The sequence below is a fragment of the Anarrhichthys ocellatus genome, unplaced genomic scaffold (genome assembly GCF_004355925.1).
Source record: "Anarrhichthys ocellatus isolate YVR2014 unplaced genomic scaffold, GSC_Weel_1.0 scaffold18, whole genome shotgun sequence".
NCBI classification, from domain to species: Eukaryota; Metazoa; Chordata; class Actinopteri; order Perciformes; family Anarhichadidae; genus Anarrhichthys; species Anarrhichthys ocellatus.
Genome location: NW_022280048.1, coordinates 2,349,449 through 2,369,563, shown reverse-complemented (window position 1 = coordinate 2,369,563; position 20,115 = coordinate 2,349,449). Strand labels below are relative to the sequence as shown.

Sequence of the window (20,115 nt, the reverse complement as noted above, 5' to 3'; positions counted from 1 at the left end):
GGAGAGTACCCTTATGTTTTCCACATGCATGTGGTTACATATGCTATGTCTTGGATACCCTTCAAAAGTAAGTAAAAAAAACAAACGCTGCCAGCAATCTGTCTGCAGTATATTCTGTCTGAGGCGTCTGTGCACGGTTTTGACTTTTCAAGTTGACTTTTCTGATGACCCAAAGAAAACCCAAACAGGCCCAACGTTGAATTTGTGAAAAGAAACTGAGGTTTCTACAACACCTATCAGCGGAATAAATGTGTAGCATACTAAAAAAAATATGTTTCATTATTTATTAATTCATAATTACATGTTAGCCAATTGCTATGTTCAGAAGAAATGATGGCCTCTTCCAGTGATCAGTGATGCAGAGGTGGAGAAGCTGGTTGTCCATGTGATCCTGGGAGCTGAGTTGTTGTAGGCATGAGCTGCTGGGGAAGTCTTCCAAATGAAATTTGTTCTCAGAGAGGGTCCGGACTAAAGGCAAGGCATGTATGACATCTGACACCTAGTTGAGACACACTAGGGCCTGTGCCTGCAGCTTTGCCTGAAAGTGGAGCTCACACGTGAGCTCCTGGTAGCCTGGCATGGACCCATGGTGCTCCTGTGAGCACATTAACTCTTATTCAACATAATATCTCCTGAGAGCACTGTTTGGCTCTGATAGGAGAACCCAACAATACCTACCATTCTGCTGTAGTCAACATTTCTGTGCCCACTAAATGATCAACTATCATTTCATTGTACGAGTTTCTTTTGATTTTTGCGCTCCATACAAAATTGACCTCATCATTTGAGGTGACGCTGGTGTGAATAGAGCACATTGTGGAGGAAGGCGATGAGGTAACCAAGTAAACTAAGCAGACATGAAGGCAAACCTTTCATACAGAAAAGGTATGTGAGAACATTTGACTGAAAAAGTTCAAGTGAGGAAATATTGGGTGAAAGCCCCTTGAGGCAAATCTTTGATTTGTGAGAGAAATAAGATATATAAACTTGACTTGACTTGACTAATGCAGATCTGGCACGACTTAGTAAAGGAGGCAAGGCACCAAAATTAGGCTTTGAGTGACACCAATTGCCACACAATCTTTTGAATAATTTAATGAATACGGCAGTGTCAACTCCCCCATAGTTGTGTACACTCCATATATAGGGAGTGGTGGGGAGGGAGCAGCATAAAGAGTTGTTAGTTAGAAAGCTTTATTAATCCCTTATTTGCCACCAAATCAACTCGTACAGACACCAAACGACACACAACTTTCACAGCACATAACAAACAGAAAACACATAACAAATAAATAAATAACACCATAAAAAGTCATTTGAGACATTTCCTTCTTGCTCTAAGAAGAATTGAGACAGCCAGGGATTGAGAAAAAGAGCGAGAGGCTCTCTCCATCTGGGCAACATTATTCAGATTCCTCACCGTTGGATATTTGATGATGCTGGCAAAGGAAAGAGAGTGGGGCATGGTGGAGACAGAGTGAGGTAAAATGGGGTGAGGGCACACACAAGGGGAGGGAAACCAAAGGAGGGCGCTGTTCTCTCACAGAGACGATGTGGAGTTGGCAGCACTCCCCAGATATGCCTTCAACGAGAGGCGACGTAAGAAGTCAGGAATCCGATGATGGCCAATGCAGACAGCACATTTTATACATAATTACTATTATGTTAACTTGTGAGTGTTGCCTGGGAAACCAACCGGGGGAATATGACAGCTCAGACTAATATAATAACAGAAAGATCTGCAGAGCGACATTATGATGATGGTGAAAGTTATTTCATCAACAGTGGAAGATGGCCAGGCGGTCTTGCTGGTGAAATACTTTCATAAGTCACATCTCATGTGAATCTGTTTCAGCTTGTGGGAGAAAAGGGAGGGAGCAAACTAAATAGGGAGGGTAGGGAAGAAAGAATGTACTGAGATCTCATCATGTGATTTTTTCTCTCTCTCTTTTTATATAGCTGCACAGTGATTACATGTTTGTAGTTTGGGGCTCTTAGCAAAGTTTTCCAAACCCTCTCGGCTCTCTCGCTCTTTTTCAACAGCCTGCTTTCCCTTGGCTTTTTGTTTTTTTGGTCCAGTTGTGTGTGACGTTTGAGTGGAGTCCCTGCCCTTGTTTCATGCACTTTGGTTTAGAAGGAAGGAGAGGAACTCATGGAGAGGCGGACATTTACTTGACCTGTCAAAGGGAAGATGTATTGAAGGTATAAACAAAAGGGGCTGTTTGTGTTTTGGCCCGAGTGCGTATGCTTTTTTCCCTCACAGGGGAGTCGGATGAAGAGGAGGAAAGGCGTGGAGAAAGAGACTAAAGCTGAGAGAAAGTGAGAAAGTACCTGACGCGGGGGGAGAGAGAAGAAGAAAAGTTACCTAATTGTGTCACCCATGAGAAAAGGTGGATGAAAAGTTGAGGAATCTGTCTGACACGAGAGGAGGAGTGCCAGCCTGGGGGGGGGGACCACCAATACAGCCTTCTTCCAACAACAACAGGACAGGATGAGGTACCAAGGCAGGGTAAGATCCTGACTACCATGATGCTCCTTGTTGTGTTTTCACGTTTAGTGCTGCACACTGACTGGCTTTTATGTGCCTTATCTGGGCTTACAAAGTGAAGCACAAGATCCGATCCAATAATTCACTGTCTCTGTTATGGAAGGGGAAGCAAAACAGAACAATGAGTCACTTAGATGTTTTTTTCTTTTTCGTTTTTGCCCATGTATGAGTCAGTAAATATTTGGGTTTTTTGTATAAGCTTTAACCCATGCGGCCCAGGAAGAATAAACGTGGTATTTTTCCACCATATCCATTACTGGCACATGAGTGATAGAGAGCCAGCTGCGGTAGCAGAGCAGCTCGCCCTGGGACAGAGTGGAGGGGCATGCCTTATAAGGAAGACAATTCGAATGTAGTCGGCCCAGCAGGGCTTAGTCATGGGGCCTGGAGCCAAGTCCCACTGTTTGGTTAGCCTCCTCACTGGTTGTCACTGCTGCTCCACCTACAAACTTGCAGATTTCACTGAAGCTTCCTGATTATCAGTCAAATCCCCCCCATAAAGCATCCAAGCCCTGCTGGGAGCCTGTCAGTTAAATCAGAGTTAAAGCTGCAAGAGTTACATTGTGTTTTGGTTTTATCTCCACCCCAGACCTGTAACTCTGAGGGTATCTCAGCCACAGTATCTCCATAAGAAGGATTTTCACATCCTTTAAGACTTCCTCTACCCCAGCCGTAGAGGCAGGAATGCTTTCTGTGAGGCTTCTCATCCCGAAAATTAGTTCCACGTGTTACTGTAATAGAACCCCTGGGATAAAAGTAAAAACAAGAAAAAATAAGAACTCATGACTGCTGAGAGATAGATCTTTGAAAACAACGCTTGCTGTGTTTTTGTGTCAATAAAAAAAAAAGAAGTGGGGATGACAAGAATATAACAAATGTGGATGTGTCGGACATTGGTAAAGTGGACACTGCAGAGGCACTGCCAGCACAGCGGCTACTGTACATCTTAATTGTTGGTCTGCACTCTTAGTTATACTACTTTTGCCTTAAAGGTGTCATGAATGCAAGTTTCTTGTTGACCATGCATGCAAAAGCAAATCCTCAGTGTATAAAATCATGCACAGCTGTTTGACACACAACATAGAAACATTTAAACATTTAGTGGCATTCACTCAACGCCTGCCCCAAACTTGACCCTAACATTCCTTTAGTTTTTTTATCCTCTGGAAACTCTGTGAACTGTAATTACTATCTGTAGGAAGCCCACCTGCAGGAGTGGGAGAACAATACTCTAAGGTGAAGCAGAGAGGAGTGGCTGCAGTGGGAATGTCCAGTGACTTTCCTTTGCTCTCGCTTCTTGGCAATCTTCCACTGTTGTCCTCTTGTTTTTTTAAGGATTTTCCTTCTTCCAGTGCCCAGAGATAATGACCTTTTTACCGGCATTAAATGGGACCCTTGAGAGGCTCTTGCATTCAAGAAAAACAGAAGTCCTGTGGAAGTCTAGCCCCTTTGTTCCACTTTCTGTTTGTTTTTTTTTATTTTTTATGAACATGTAAAGAAAAACAGTAGGGCTTCTCTCATAAATGTATCTTTGATACTGAAGATGGAGTGCAGCTGGTTTGGCTGGGGTGTAGTGCATTGATTACACACTGAATTGTGCGCCTGGATATTTATTCTCAGTAAGTATTGACTGCTGACAGTTTTATCTCTCTGCATGTGCGAGCGTGCATGTGGTTGTGTTTTTAATATCTTACCTTAGGGCATATCTTAGAATTTCACTCTGCCATCTGGTAATTAGTTCCTGTCTGCACTATAATGTTTGCCGTCACAGTGGGGTTGACATGTACACACGCTTTTACTTGTGGCATCGGTTAAATCTCGTCTGGTGATATCGAGCTGTGTGTACTGCACATACATCATAAGACACTATCTCACTATCGCCTGATAAAAGAGTCTATCCTGTCTGCTTATTATTTGGATTCCTTGAATTTCTTCATTGTTTAATCCTGGCACGGTTTGGTGGAACTGTTCTTACTTTGTGTTTTTACAGAGTTGTTTTGGTGTCAGTAAGTCTGGAGACATTTTCCCTGATATTGTGAAGATATGTTTGAAATATGTCTTTCTTCATAGATTCTATCTTGTGATAAAATGATGTGGCAATTATTGTAATATTGAGCGTCGGATGTCAATTTTTTCATAACTGGGTGAAATGTATCATGCATTGTGCCCCCTGTTGGTCAAAAGAGTGTAATTGTATCTATTGGAAGATTACCAGCAAAAGCAGAGATCTTCTTCTCTCTGCAGTTCTGCTGAACTGTCCGCTTCATTTCTGTTCCTCTCCGTAATGCTCCTCCTTCTCTCTCTTCCTGTAGGAGGTGGATGTTGAAGGACGAGTGCGCCTGGTGATGGAGAGTGCCCTGACGGCCCGGGACAGGGTCGGGGTGCAGGACTTTGTCTTGCTGGAAAACTACAACAGCGAGGCTGCCTTCATAGAGAACCTACGGAGACGCTTCGGGGAAAACCTCATCTATGTAATAGAGCCAATTTCCTTCATGTGTTCCAAAACATTTCAGTTGCTGTGGTGAAACATACTTAAATGTGTTCTAATGTTTTGCCTCAGACGTATATTGGCTCCGTGTTGGTGTCGGTGAACCCTTACAAAGAGCTGGAGATTTACTCCAAGCAGCAGATGGACCGCTACAGAGGGGTCAGCTTCTATGAGATATCGCCTCACATGTGAGTTGCTTCAGGGTCCCTACACATTTATTTAACTCCTCCACTGTCCTCTGCTGCCAACAGCTAATAATCACATGGCATGCTGAGTATTATATGCCGTAATACTGAAACCTCCACAGAGGCTTTCTATAGCTCGATGCATATACTGCATTGGGGGGGGGTCTTTTTGTCACTCAATCAAATTGTTTCAGTTCTACCTTAATATAATTAACATTAAACTGTCTCCAGAATTATAAACCTCTTTTGATTTTGCCTCATATCATTTCTAAATAGATCATGAAGTAAGAATATTTAATAACAAAAATAGGTTTTACCAGGTTCATGCATTCTTATCATTTGTGGATAAATGTAATTTTGTAATGATTACAAATACATTTTATAGTGGGGAAGCAACAAGTATTTTGGTGCATATGCTACATAAGTGTGACAAAACTAAAGGTATTTGGGAAAAGACTGTTGACTTTCAAAGTACAACAGTTGAATACGCCATCCTTTTGCTTTTGTTGTTGACAGTTTTATTTTTATTTTTTTGCTGTTTTCTTTCGCTGTGTTGATGTGACATTAAGTGTTCTCTCTATTTCATCTTTAATGTGTATACATGACACGTTTCTTTAAGATATTGTATTTTTGACAGCAGGGTCATGTTTGAGTTGGGGTTAAAGGGAAATTTAATAAAAGAACACTATACAAATTGTGACATACGATGGATAGCATGTGATTATGTGCGCCTACTTATTTCTATAAGTAAAACATCAAATAAATAAATACATTTGATAATAGCAAGCATGTAAAACACATATTTTACTCATAACAGTCACAACAGACTGCTTGCATTGCTTCCATTGGACTGAAACATTTGTGTGACTTTTCCACCATGTTTCAAATATATGTTGATCGGTAGTTGAAGCTGCTTTTGTTTTTCCCCTCAGCTACGCCTTGTCAGACAACACTTACCGAGCCATGCGGACCGAGAGGAAGGACCAGTGTATTATGATATCGGGTGAGAGTGGAGCAGGTAAAACAGAAGCCTCCAAGAAGATCCTCCTCTACTACGCTGTCACCTGCCCCGTTAATGAACATATGGCGACCCTTGGTGACCGCCTACTGCAGTCTAACTCTGTTCTGGAGGTATTTACACTATTCAAACAGCCACAATCAGTTAAAAGCACAGTACATTTAGACGTATTTGACTTTCACAATAAATTACATTATCTGGTTGATCTGAGAAATCTGAATGACCTTTGCATATTTGTTATTTATAAATGCTTCTTAATATTTATTCCTGATTGTTTGATTTTGTCATTGTATTGTTGCTCTTATGTTCCCTTCCTCCCTCTAATTTCCTTGCTTTTTTTGCCTTGCGCAGGCATTTGGCAACGCCAAAACATTTAGGAATGACAACTCCAGCCGCTTTGGAAAATACATGGATATCCAGTTTGACTTTAGGGTAAACGCTCCCTTCTTTGCTTTCACACTCTATAGAACTCATATGTGCTCATACCATACTGAAAACAGCAGTTAGTTTAGTTATTATTTAGTTATTGATAGAAGCTCAAACATTTAAAAGTCTAGGGCACTCAACCTGCTGTGTCCCGTAACTCTTCCCAGGGGGCGCCAGCGGGCGGTCACATCCTGAAGTACCTGCTGGAGAAATCACGTGTGGTGCACCAGAACCAAGGTGAGAGGAACTTCCACATCTTCTATCAGCTTCTGGATGGAGGGGACGACAACTTGCTGACCGCACTGGCCCTGGAAAGGAACCCTCAGAACTACAGCTATCTGGTGAAGGTGTGTGTGGTGCAGAAGTATGATGACTTGGTTTTTTTTCAAACTAACATTTCTTACTGAGATGAATTGTGGTGTGATATTTAATTTTGTTGTTCAGGGCAACTGTCCCAGACTCAGCTCCGTCAGTGACAAGAGAAATTGGAATGTTGTGATGAAGGCCCTGTCTGTTATTGGTTTCACAGAGGAAGAAGTGCAGGTCAGTAGCAATCACAGCCGTGACATTGTTTTTCACTCATATTCTCTGGTTTACCACATTGATGTGGAAGTTCAAAAGGTAAAGTCGTAGGAATGGATCCAATATGAGCAATGATCTGGGAATGTTAATTTCCATCATGAATATGTCCACTGTTTGTTATCCTTTATTTTTTGCACTGACCAAACATCCCTTTTCTTATCATCATAAAAACATTCAGGACAACTCTACATGAATCCTAAAGTAGTGATACAAGTTTAAACCACAGGAACCTGTGCAGTTTTAATAGTGAACAATCTGTATTTTTTACATTACATTGTTTTCCAACCAAAACCCTTTTTGGATCCTTAGAATGTTTTCGTCATGAAACATTTGCAAATGCTTTTTTGAAATTTATTTTTGAATCCTGCACTGTTTACATCAACTTTGCATCAAGCATTTGTTGTGACCATTTAATTCAAAAGGTTATTGAAAAACACTTTTACACTTGAAATGTCTCTGGTTCTGATTGTGTATGGATGATCATATTCTTAGTGACTCTCCAGACATTCATTGAAAACATCTGTGAGGTTGTTGACTGTCTTTCCTGTGTCTGACCTCAGAACTTGCTCAATATCATCGCCAGTGTTCTCCATCTGGGAAACACTCAGTTTGGGGAAGGGGAGGATGGAGAAGCTTATGTCACCTCTGAGACTCAGATAACAAATCTTGCAAAGGTCAGAACAGTCCCACTAGTATTATTGGATGTTGAAATACGCAAAAACACATAAAAAAGTCATAGCTAACAGCAGATGTGTTGTTGTTTTCCAGCTGCTGGGTATCGATGTTTCAGTGCTCGGGGAGGCACTCACTCACAAGAAACTCACTGCCAAAGGAGAGGAGGTAACAGTCTTTGTGTCCGTGCTCCCCACATGTTTACTTGTTTCGTGTGTATCTTACGATTTTATAATTTTGTGTCTCGCTTGCATTTGTGCATTACAGATGATCAGCCCGCTAAATTTTGAGCAGGCAGTGTCTGCCCGCGACGCCATAGCCAAGTCTGTGTACGGTCGGACCTTCACTTGGTTGGTGGAGAAGATGAATCAGTCGCTGGCTCTGAAGGTTGAGTAACAGTTCTGATAACAACTCAAATGCAACATGCAATTGTTGCGCTTTACCATTGATTGCATGTTGTGTACTTTACACGTTATGCAGGAAGAAATCTACCACAGCGGTAAGGGCTGCTCAGTCATTGGGCTTCTGGATATCTATGGCTTTGAGGTCCTACAGCACAATAGGTATGAGTTATATTCAATTCCATTTATTTACAGCGCATCTTAATCTGCCTCTGTTTTTCAGTGAACCAAAGGCTTTGTCAGAAATTGTCTCTAACACACATAGCTTTTGCACATCGCTCCAGCATGGATTTGGCCTAACTTGCCTTATATTTCTCCTGACAGTTTTGAGCAGTTCTGCATTAACTATTGCAATGAGAAGCTCCAGCAGCTGTTTATTGAGCTCACCCTGAGATCTGAGCAGGAGGAGTACGAGACAGAGGGAATTGCAGTGAGTTGATTGTTGGTTGGGTCGTCAAAACAAAAAAGTTGGATATACTTATTGATATTTATATTTCCATGCTAGCATAACATTGTCCTCTCTCCCCCTCTAATGTCAGTGGGAGACGGTGCAATACTTCGACAACAAGATCATTTGTGACCTGATAGAGGAGAAGCACAAAGGCATCATCTCCATTCTGGTGCGCACAAGAAGTAGTTTATATGTTTGTCATGTATGTGATGTCGTCTTATACCCTCTGTCACTGCAGATAAAGTTAAATAGCGTGACTGTTTATTCAGGATGAGGAGTGCCTGAGACCTGGAGAGACCAGTGATGTCTCCTTTTTAGAGAAGTTGGAAGACACACTGGGCGGCCATCCCCATTTTGTCACGTAAGCATTGTCTTATATCGAATATTATTTTGACCAACAGTGCAAAGACTCTCATCACGGCTTCTTACATCTGCAAGCCTATGTTTGTTTGAACCTCTCTGTGCGTGTGTGTGTCTTTCAGTCACAAGTTGGCAAATGGAAAAACCCGTAGGGTAATGAGTAGGGAGGAGTTCAGGCTGCTGCATTATGCTGGGGAGGTCAACTACAATGTCAATGGTAAAGCTGTAATTCATCACTTGATCAACCAGTGGACTGTTTTTATTCATGCATTTATTCCACAATTGTTTTAGAGCGTGACCCACAACCCACTGTTTTTCTTAATGACAAGTGTTATTGTTTATCTCATTCAGGCTTCCTAGAGAAGAACAATAAATATCTGAACAGGAACCTGAAAGAGGTAAGAATAATGAAAATGGACACGGTTTAACCTTTACCTTTAAAAACCTTGAGTGAAGAGAAAGAGCGGGGGGGTGTCGTGTTGACATGTGGTTGTGTTGTTTGGTCTCTGTTCAGGTCATGTGCCAGTCAGACAACCAGATCGTAAGTCACTGCTTCCGCAGAGAGGGAGTGATGGACCAGAAACGCCCTGAGATGGTGAGAATTTCTTTCTCTTTCTTTTTCTTTATTTCACACTCTCTCTCTCTCTCTCTCTCTCTCTCTCTCTTAGCTGTTTTTGATCATTTCTAGGTGTGGTTTGAATCAAAAGTTTTCCTGTCATTTATAGATAGTGATAACAATAAACCTATGAATCCTTTCTCTCTCGCTTTCAATACACACAGAAATATATAGAGAATTTCCCGTAGTTCATGTTGTTTCATGTTGTTTTTTAAATCTGTTCCTTAGGCCGCCACTCAGTTTAAAAACAGCCTGGTGAAACTTATGGAGATCCTCATGTCTAAAGAGCCATCCTACGTGCGCTGTATCAAACCTAATGATGCCAAGCAGCCAGGTACACTTTTACATCTTGTAATATGAATTTCTTGTATATTACAGTACTGTTCTCAAACAAAAGCAGTTTTTTAAATAATGTCACCTGTGCTATCGTGTGCCCTCTGAAGTGCCCTGTGAAGTATTTTAATGTGAAAGAGATTGAATATAATCAAAAAACAAGGTTTATCACCAAAATATAATGAGGCACTAATAAAACAAGGAAAATTAGAAATAAAGGCAGGTGTCTTTGAAAAATATAAAATAAATGGATGCCCAGTTGTTTAGTCATTTGAGTATTTTTATATATATATATATATATATATATATAGAGAGAGAGAGAGAGAGAATATAGTATAGTATGTGTGCTGTGAGATTTGCCAAAAGTGTATTATTGTAAATAAGTAAATGGGTTGAAGTAAATAAGATCTCTCCCTGCAGGAAGGTTTGATGAAGTTCTGGTCAGACACCAGGTGAAGTACCTGGGCCTGATGGAAAACCTGAGGGTCAGGAGAGCTGGCTTTGCCTATCGACGTCGCTTTGAAGCCTTCCTGCAGAGGTGACTGACTTTCTTTCTGAATGGCTTACAGCCCCAGTGATTGTTCATTATGTTGACTCCACCAACTGTCATTATTTTCTATGTACAAACGGCCACAGATATAAACCCCTGTGTCCTGAGACTTGGCCCAATTGGCACGGCAGACTTGCAGATGGTGTCTCGATACTGGTCAACCACCTAGGCTACCAAGCAGAGGAGTACAAACTGGGCAGGTAATGTATTGTTGGAGGGAGAGTACAGAGTGGGAGCAGAGTTTGGCAATGGGGGTCCATGAGTCGCTTCGTGGGCACAACAGATTATGGGACCATCCAGACTAAATGCATGCATCCATGCATACAATTTTAATTGCAGTGATTGTCAAATGGCATTGTAGTGTCATGTTGATCACACATTTCTTTGTCCACTTTCTGCAGGTCAAAAATCTTCATCCGTTTCCCAAAAACTCTCTTCGCCACTGAAGATGCACTAGAAGCAAAAAAGCCAGAGATAGGTGAGTAACAGTGGTACGGTTTGTAACATTGGGTTATCAGAAAGGAAGACTATTATTAAGAATATTACCTTTGGGAAGTACATATTACATAATATGTTTATGGTGTCAGAGGGGTTATGATTCAAATGTTTCCGAGGTCATAATTTGAGGTATTGTTGTATTAGATGGCGACATATTGTGAGATATTTATATTATTGTGTTCACACCTATTAAACAGCAAACAATGTCCTCACTGCAATCATCGCACTCTGTCACAATGAATCTAATCAGTGGTATAAATCTTATGCTGAACTATGAATCAGCAGCTACTGCAACACCTCACTGGAAAGGCATAAGTCCACCTTTACTCTCTTTTATTTGTTGTGTTCTAGCTTTGACCCTGCAGACGTCATGGAGAGGCTACAGGGAGAGAGCCAAGTACCAACGCATCAGAAGCGCAGGTCAGAGCACCTCCCTCTGTTGACTCCCCCCTCAGTTTCCTGTCTCCCTTACAGTCTCACTGTGTCCCTAAAGCTTAATTGAATGCATGCATGCATAAGTACTCATCAGGTTTATTATGAACAAGCACATAAAAAATACTTTTGGGTGGCCATCAAAGTTTGGTCCACGTTTCAGCTCATGTATTTGGGTGTATATGCTTGTGAAGATTTCACTTTATCTCACTTAACAACAAATGTATTTAGCTGACATTCTATGCTTTACTAACCTTGGAATGGTCTCTTTGACTGAGTGTAAAAGGTGTTGTGGTGATGATCTTTGCATGTATGTGTATGTTCAGTGATTACGATCCAGTCTGGGTGGCGAGGGATGAAAGCACGCAGGAGGGCTAAGAGGCGTCGACAGGCTGCTGACTTGATACGCAGGTGCTTCACTTATACTTTGTTACTGTTGGTTTTTGTATGTATTTTTGTGACTGCATTTTGCATTTACAGTTCATTTCCTTCTTTGTATCTATCTTTTTTTTTCAGGCTCATAAAAGGCTTCATCTACCGCCATGAGGAATACTGCCCTGAGAATGAGTATTTCCTGGATCATGTGCGCTATTCCTTCCTCAAGAATCTACGTAAAAACCTGCCCAAGAGCGTTTTGGACAAAAACTGGCCGACACCCCCTCCATTACTCGTGGAGGTACACAGAGGCTCATTCTGCTACATCACATCGTTACATACAGATTAAAGAATGAATAAGTAGCAGAATTAAGTAGGAATTTGCAGAGTTATTAATGCAAATTCTGCATTGTCAATTCCATGGTGCCCTACAGACCTCTGAGCACCTGCGGACACTGCACATGAGAAACATGTTCATGAAGTATTGCAGGAGGGTCCAGCCTGAATGGAAGAAGCAGGTACACTTACTCCAGAAAACATGGCCTTACTAGTTGTTATTCTTTTAAATGTGCAATTTCAAAAAAATCTTGCCTGATTTTTCTTTGCTCTCTAGATGATGCAGAAGGTTGTAGCCAGTGAGCTCTTCAAGGATCAGAAAGACAGCTATCCTCTGGGTGTTGGAAGGCTGTTTTTGGACTCCAGGCTGGGTACGTGTTGATACATGAACTAATTACCTCTGTACCAATTAACACCACACAGAGGATGTAATAACATTTACAGAGACTTCCCCATTGCTTTATATAGAACGTGAACAAATCAATCTCAAAGTCGTCCAGACCCTCGGCAATGACAAAGTGCAGGTGGGATGGACCTTTTTTTATCCTATGCAATGTAATAAAACTGCTACATGACTTTACAGCTGCCTCACAGTCATGTGTCTCCTTGTGCTTTTTCAGTATGGCGTATCAGTCGTAAAGTATGACAGGAGGGGTTACAAGCCTCGCCCTCGCCAGCTGCTGCTCACTAGCGCCTTTGCTGTGCTAGTGGACAGGACCAAGATCAAACAGAGGATTGACTACACAGCTCTGAGAGGTGAAAGGCAATTTGAGAAATGTATTATGTTAAGATATTGATCAATGACAGAAATAAAGTGTTTCGCTCAGAAAGATACATTTAAGTGAGAGGATGACCATTTATTATGAAACCAAATCAGGAGATGGGGACATACATTCATTGTGATTTTATTCATTAGTTTAATGAATCCAAGCCAGGTTTTCTCTTTTAACAGGCATCTCTGTGAGCTCTCTCAGCGATGGGATGTTTGTTCTGCACATGCCCAATGAGGACAATAAGCAGAAGGTACAGTAAGACACAGCAGTCATGGCTGTTTACTAGTGCACGCCCATGCAACCACTCTAAATCCGGTTGTGTCCCTCGCAGGGTGACGTGGTACTGCACTGCAACCATGTGATTGAGCTGGTGACAAAACTAGCCATGATGGCCAGAAAAGTCAACTTTGTCAACATCAGCCCGGGCAGGTGAGGCTTCTCTGACTGCTTCTCTACGGTAGTCATTTTCCACCCAACAGTACTCATGTCCTATCCTGTCTTTTATTTGTTACCTCCTGTCTGGCATACAGTATTAGGTTCGCTGCGGCTCGAGGCAAAGAAGGAATCATTGATTTCGTCAGGGGTCCAGAGCTAAAGGTGGTCAAAGGCAAGCGAGGACATCTGCTAGTGGTGAGTCAGAGGCTGTTCTTATGTCATGTGTTGAGCCTGCAAGGTTTTGTTTTTTTTAATATTAAAAACATTTCAGCCAGCTGACTGTATTCAATCTGATTTCACTCTGCAGATTGCCCCTCGGAGCAACAGCACATGAAGAAACAGAAAACAGTTACCAGATAAACTTAATCCTTTTAGCTAACTGGAGGACTGACCCTCAGAGGTTTTCACAGTTATGTGTTTGGTTTGTAGCCGACAGAACGATACCACAAGCACACACAACAGAATGAAGATTCCTTTCATATGCATCATCCTAATTACAAGAATGTCTCTAGTAATGCAATAATGACTGATCTTTTTCTTCTTCTTTTTTTAAGATTGGAAAATCATAACATGAAGTTATCACTGTTTCAATTGCTTCATCTCTTTATTGTCAGTCATACATAAATATATTTCCACTTCATCAAATATAAAATATAATAATGTAAAACACTGTATCTCTATACTGTAAGAGACATAAAATAAACCACTTTGAAATAAATAGCATGTTAATAAATATGTCAATAAATAGCAAATATATATTTGGAAAGTCCAGCAGCCTGAAGGCTTGGGGGAAGAACATCATGTTGGGAAGTCTTGTCTGGGAGCTTATTGCTAACTTACAGTCACAGAGGTGAGACAGAAACTGTGGGAAATACCCAAGAAAACCCTTAAATAGACAGTAAAACATGAGCTAAAAAGAGCACTCCAAGGAAATTGTTGACAACACCACTAAAACACTGATTAAACTATTAACTATTATTCCAATTCGGTGCTGATCGCTGTTTCTTCCATTTGCATGCGTGTGTGTGTATGTTGTCAGGGTGCCGGGGTTTTGTTTTCAGTCAAAAGTGTGTTTTTGAAGCCAGAAGGAGGAAGTCTCTTGCCAGCTTGGTTAGGTAGAGGTCTAGATCCCTCAGAATGACGTAACCCTCCACTCTGCTGTCCCATACTGTTTTGGATCTGGTTTGTGGGTTCAAGGGTGTGCGAGAGGTTGGCTTTGTCCAAGAGCTATTCATGTAACTCATCTGGAGAAGAAAGGAAACATTTTTCATCAGACATCAGTGTCACTTCCTCCGAAGGGTTTGTGTGGACTAAAAAAAGGGTAAATTGTGAGTGGATTTGAGGAAGAAGACTGTGGATACCTGACTGCTGACTTGGCTCATCAGGTCCCTCAGGTCAAGCTGAATGTGCCTGATGCTCTGGGGTAAAGTGTTGCCGAACACCCGATTCATCATCTGCTCTTTCTCCTCTTCCTCTAGCTGTTTTCTCTTCTGCTCCAGCATTTTCCAATAGGCTTGAATGTCCCAGAAAGTAGCATGCAGTCGTTCCCATTCCTGAATGCGCAACAAGAGACAGACACATGATTACATCATCAAAATGTTGCGCAAGACCCTCATTTTGCTTGAAATTGTAAAAGGGGAATTCCACTCAAATTTTACATTCTGCAAGATCAGACTCTCAGACGATGTCATCAGGTTTCGTGTTTTTTCCTCGTGAGGAAAATAATATCTCAAAACAGTGGAAGAAATTCTCAAAAAACGTTGAGAAAGTGTTTTGCAGTGTAACAACCAGTGGCGTAAGGTAGTTACGAAAGGCCGCTTTGCGCGCTATTATGACAGTCCCTAGTGCACGCTAGTTACTAGCTATGAAGCACACACAATCAGGAATATATATATTTTACAAATGAGTTACTTAGCTATTGTATTGGGAATAGCTCTCTCTACGGCCCCCCCCCCCCCCCACCGCTCAGGCCCCAGTTCAACAACACTGCCTGCACTCTCGAACAACCAGACTGATTTTTTTATTGCAATGTTTTGAAGAGGATACTAACCGTCAGATTTATCCAGCTGTAGAAATCTGTAGAAAGCAATGGCAGGTCCTTCAACTGCCGACTTCTGTCCTCAAAATGCTTATTTCCCAACTGCTGCTCCTTCTGTTAAAGTAAACATGGTAACCATTAAATATTTGTAATTATAGGGAAAGCTAATGATGGCTGTGTGCAGAGCGCACAGTGATAAGCTGACCCGTCAGGAGAGCAGGGAGACATGTTTTTACTACTCACGTATTTCTTCTGCAGCTGCTGGACACGGGTTCGGGTGGACCTCGTGAGACGAAAGGAGTTGTTGTATGTATTCCTCTGGAGGACCGGAGATGGAGAAGAGGACTCCACACAGTCCAGTACACAGCAAAGGAGGATGAGTGCCCGCCACCAAAGAGTCATCTGAAACAGTCACATGAACAGAGATGCAGGTTCATATCATCTAATGTTTACAGTTCAAGATGTAACACTTCTGCATACAACACTGTACTTAGAAAAAAAGGGTGACCCACAGTATCACGTCCAGTATAAACTACAGTGTTCCGGTTAAGTGAACTGATTCTCTTCATGGGAACTTAACTGTCAATTTCCATACTTAGTGTCCAAAAGGAAGTCCATTGATATTTCTTAAAGAAAATCCAACCCAACATCCTCCAAACTCCACCCCACGGCATGCTTTCTTTCTTATGTAATTCTGTAACACATTTTGTCTAGGTGCACATGCATGGAAACAGAAGTGTCTTGATTCCTCTAAATAGTTTAAGTGTGGAAGGAACGTGGCGGTTGTCTATGCAAAGTCCTGAATCCAAAGACTCGGATTACAGACATTACTGCCGGCTGCTGTTGCAACAAAGATGCAAATTACCGATAAGGAAGACGTTATTGATGCTTACAGAAACACTGCAGCTTTCTGTCAAGCTTTTTTACTGTTTGAAATAGGCAGTTTAAGTAAAGTGTGTTCAAGAAATACAAACTGAATGTTCCCAAACCAATGAGTCCATTTACTTGTATATGCACTGCCATAAACACACTCTGCATCTGTTTCTACAATTGTCTGCTGTGTAATTTCTAACATGTGCATACATGGTGATTCACTAAATAATTAAAAGAAATGTAATCTAAACTTATATACATGTATATTCACAAATACACAACCCATCAAACTATGGTCTTAAGTATCTATCTTTTTAAGATAGGCTTACCTTGGATCAGCAGTGAACAAGATCAGGATAAATTCATGCTATGGTAAGGCTCATGTACTGTTTATATATTTGTCAGGTTCTTGCTTTCGGTTTCTGACTGGAGTTTTTTCTTTTTTTCCTTTCTGTCATTCTCTCTTACTCTCTCCCTGTTTCAGCATCTTGTGGTCATCAATATGTTTCAGACAGAAGTGGTAGGTAGGTGAGGAAGTGAGCTACAAAGGAAATGCATCGTGCATTTTCTTTTCTCTAACAGGCATGTGGGAAATTAGTGTTTTTTAGGAGCTCTGATTAAATGTTTGGGTTAGCTCTAGTCTAAAAAACCTATTATCTAAAAAACGTTCAGAGTGTGGTTGCGTATTTAAGGGGCATCACCTTTTTTACCAGGATATTTAAAGTTAAACTACTGACAGACAAACTGACAGATAGACAAGAAAGGAAAGCAAATAGGAGTATAAGTGTGAACAATATGTCACTTTTATTATTGATATCCTGCCTTAATAACTGCTATTTATAATCAATTCAAAACAACTGAAATCACTAAACTTTTTTCAGGTGGCAGTGAAGTTCAGTCTTGACTGTGCATCTTAAGGGAATGTTTGAGGAGTCTCATGATGGAGATGAGTAATGACTGGCAGTTTCACTGAATCTCACTAAACAAGACAGAAAAAAACAACTTAACTACCCTTATGACTCATCATTGAATATCATTTTTGGAAAAAGGCGTTTTATCATAAATTTGCATTGTCACAGAATAAAAACTGAAGCACTTTGTTGCTTGTTTGTTAAAAAAAGTTATATTCGAAATTAAGATATTATTAGTGTCATTATGTAATATATGTGATTCTCTGGGTCTGATGTTGATTCTGAGGCTTCACTGCTGCCATGCAAAGTCCTCGTTACGAGGGAACTAATGAAGAATAAAGCTCGTTATTGTCAACAGCCCTGCCAACTCTGAGTTTATTTCTTCATCTGTTCTGTTTTCATGCCATATCACTAACTGCCACTCCTTCCTGCCCTGCGAGCATCTCATTCCCATTCCCATCACCTAAACTTCACTCTTCCCACCTGCACCTCATTCCTTCATCAGCCACCATCTATGTATACCTCCCCAGATCAATTGTTCCTCTGCCAGACTGTCTAGTAGCCTTCCTCAGATTTGTTTACCTGGTCTCCTGCCTGCCTTGAAAAGATGAACTTTCCTGTTACATTGATCGCATCTGTGCCGTGCTTTGTCCAGAATCATGACAGTCATAACCTTGATATGCCATTTTCTGTAGATTTGACTGTAGTTTTCCATTTTACATCACTCATTCTCATCTCTAGGCTTTATTTAGTCGGATCTTGCATGCTCTTACAAAATGTTCTCGGTGTTATAGTTGAAAATGTTATTGAAAATGTATATATTCAGTTTTCCTCATGGCCAAAGGAACTGCTCCCTCTTCCAGAAAATTGCACACACTCATGAAGAACTTGATAATTCTTCGGCGGTAAATTCCCAACCAGAGATAAATCTAAAGTGTAAAATGTGGGAAGTCACCCAACATTCAAATGAAAGACAACTGGGGGGATATTCTGTCAACCCACTGAAAATTGAATAAAATACTGAGTTGATTAAAGCTTTTGTTTTATGATCAGTGAGCTTGAAAGAAATAAAGTTGGAAATGTGTACAGTGCCAGTACGTGTGTTTATTTATCAGGTTTGAGTCGGACAAAATGCAGTACTGCTGATCCTCTTTAACACTGCTGCATTAAATGATTATAAGTTTTGAATGCTGGTCTTTTGCGTCATTTAATTTCCAGTTATGTTGTGTACATTCCAGCAGTTAAATGTAATAAAAGTTATCTATCATTAAAATGTAAGGCCTGATTGTCATTGCGGCCTTTTTCTTACTGTACTTGTGCAGACTTGATTGATTCTGCCCTGATTAGATGCAAAATAAAATCATAATCCTTGAGTCTAATTCATTCTGAGCAGTCTCTTCTTACAACCACACCTACCAAAACCACCTGTCCACAGAGTAAGGGCATGTTTATTCTCTGAGGATGCGATTATTTATGGTAGAGTGTTAGTGGCCACACCTGATGGGACCAGATCGGCCAGTTCACACTGCCAGAATAAAGGCCTAAATGGAACTTAAACAACAAAACCCAAGTGTTAAAGATAACGTAGTAAACATATAAAAGTATATGGATTTTGATTGTATGACTGTTAAATACTCCTCTACCTTTCCTTTCTTTTAATTAGACAATAGTGAAGGATAAAATGGGCATCTTATTCAATGGTAACAATTACATTTAATGACAAATTTCTCATTGTCAGGTTAAAAAAATCAAGCTCATTCTAAGAGCGTGTATTAGGATCAGTTGGAGTTATTTCTCTGGATTTAACAGGTATGACAAAATATACACGGTGCCAAGAAAAGTTACAGTGTGACGACAACAAACGCAGAGGGCAAAGATGAGATCTTCTGTGAAATTTCCTCCGAGATATTCTATGCAACGCCAAAAAATCCTTGAAAATCCTTGAAAATTCCTCTTCACTCGAAACACTGGTGAAACAACTGGTGGTTAAAGCCTACCTCTTTGTGGTGTGGCAGTTTCACATTGGCATATCAGTGGGCAGCAGGAAAGTCTTGATGGTTTCTTTGTTACGCACAGCTGAGGCCAGAGGTTGTCAGTGTTCAGCATGGGTTTAAAGTTCACGCTGTCATGTAATAGTTCTGTCTCTGATTTACAGTTTACTACTCTCTGATAGAAGTTAACCTATAACCCAAGGCATTTGTGACCTAATTCATTAAATCAACCTATACATCACAAGACCTTTTTCCATATAGTGTTGTCATTGATGTGGTATTATAGTTTAAGTGTATTAGTGAATATATGTTTTGCCCTAAGTGTGAAAAAGCAACTGCCAGCCAGGAATGTGTATAGGGCTTTTTTGTACAGTATGTTATTAATTTTAATCTAATCTAATCACATAAATCATTATAAATCACTTTACATATTTCATTCATACAGTTGATGTATACAGTTCCAGCTTTTAACAAAAACTTTGTCGGCAAAAATGATAGCAAAGTAATAGTATTGAGTGCAGACTCAGTTCACCTCAACATTGCAGTGCCAGTTTTATGCTGACAATATATCATCTTGTATGCCACAGAAATCCAAGCCTTCTCCAGGTTACAATTTGCGTTGTGTGATTTGCAGACCTCTTTCATTAATTAAAAGCTTCTTCCAAACTGGTATGCACTTTGCAAGAGACCACAGACCTTGTATGATCCATGCCCCCTAATGAAATGATGTCCATATGGATTAGTAACTGAGCTTGTCTCTCCTTAATAACGGAAAAAAAATACATTATATTATCCTCTATACTATCTACACTGGATTATGGCA

The 20,115-nt window shown here is 40.7% G+C and overlaps 2 protein-coding genes across 5 annotated transcripts; one reads left to right on the top strand and one right to left on the bottom strand.

The window, feature by feature from the left end:
• Positions 1-1,862: 1,862 nt before the first annotated feature.
• On the top strand, positions 1,863-18,395 carry myo1ca (myosin Ic, paralog a). 4 transcript variants are annotated; one of them, XR_004213092.1, is made up of 34 exons: positions 1,863-2,509; positions 4,861-5,019; positions 5,109-5,224; positions 6,154-6,352; positions 6,591-6,671; positions 6,833-7,012; positions 7,110-7,208; positions 7,808-7,921; positions 8,016-8,087; positions 8,187-8,306; positions 8,400-8,482; positions 8,645-8,750; positions 8,860-8,940; positions 9,041-9,132; positions 9,254-9,348; positions 9,483-9,529; positions 9,646-9,726; positions 9,976-10,081; positions 10,501-10,618; positions 10,717-10,830; positions 11,032-11,108; positions 11,480-11,548; positions 11,887-11,971; positions 12,077-12,236; positions 12,370-12,453; positions 12,549-12,642; positions 12,740-12,795; positions 12,892-13,027; positions 13,224-13,294; positions 13,376-13,473; positions 13,575-13,674; positions 13,787-15,948; positions 16,714-16,762; positions 16,875-18,395. XR_004213092.1 is itself a non-coding variant. In XM_031857281.1 (32 exons), exons 1-32 carry the CDS (start codon positions 2,492-2,494, stop codon positions 13,811-13,813), a joined length of 3,138 nt encoding a protein of 1,045 aa, XP_031713141.1. In that variant the 5' UTR covers positions 1,863-2,491; the 3' UTR covers positions 13,814-18,395. The 4 variants fall into 4 exon arrangements, 1 of the variants encoding a protein (XP_031713141.1); XR_004213091.1 differs by having other exon boundaries at positions 16,714-18,395; XR_004213090.1 differs by having other exon boundaries at positions 13,787-16,762.
• LOC116389011 (uncharacterized) lies at positions 14,513-15,919 on the bottom strand. The gene is made up of 4 exons (XM_031857396.1): positions 15,761-15,919; positions 15,530-15,631; positions 14,841-15,032; positions 14,513-14,723 (listed from the first exon to the last, which is right to left on the bottom strand). Exons 1-4 carry the CDS (start codon positions 15,917-15,919, stop codon positions 14,541-14,543), a joined length of 636 nt encoding a protein of 211 aa, XP_031713256.1. The 3' UTR covers positions 14,513-14,540.
• Positions 18,396-20,115: the final 1,720 nt, after the last annotated feature.

Excerpts from the sequence above, each read along its gene's own strand:
- myo1ca (XM_031857281.1), top strand. Across the intron at positions 6,353-6,590 it reads AGTCTAACTCTGTTCTGGAG|GCATTTGGCAACGCCAAAAC; the intron begins GTATTTACACTA and ends TGCCTTGCGCAG. Across the intron at positions 11,972-12,076 it reads GCTGCTGACTTGATACGCAG|GCTCATAAAAGGCTTCATCT; the intron begins GTGCTTCACTTA and ends TTTTTTTTTCAG.
- LOC116389011 (XM_031857396.1), bottom strand. The coding sequence starts at position 15,919 with ATGACTCTTTGGTGGCGGGCACTCATCCTCCTTTGCTGTGTACTGGAC. Across the intron at positions 15,033-15,529 it reads ACAGCTGGATAAATCTGACG|GAATGGGAACGACTGCATGC; the intron begins GTTAGTATCCTC and ends TTGCGCATTCAG. Across the intron at positions 14,724-14,840 it reads TGAGCCAAGTCAGCAGTCAG|ATGAGTTACATGAATAGCTC; the intron begins GTATCCACAGTC and ends TTTCTTCTCCAG.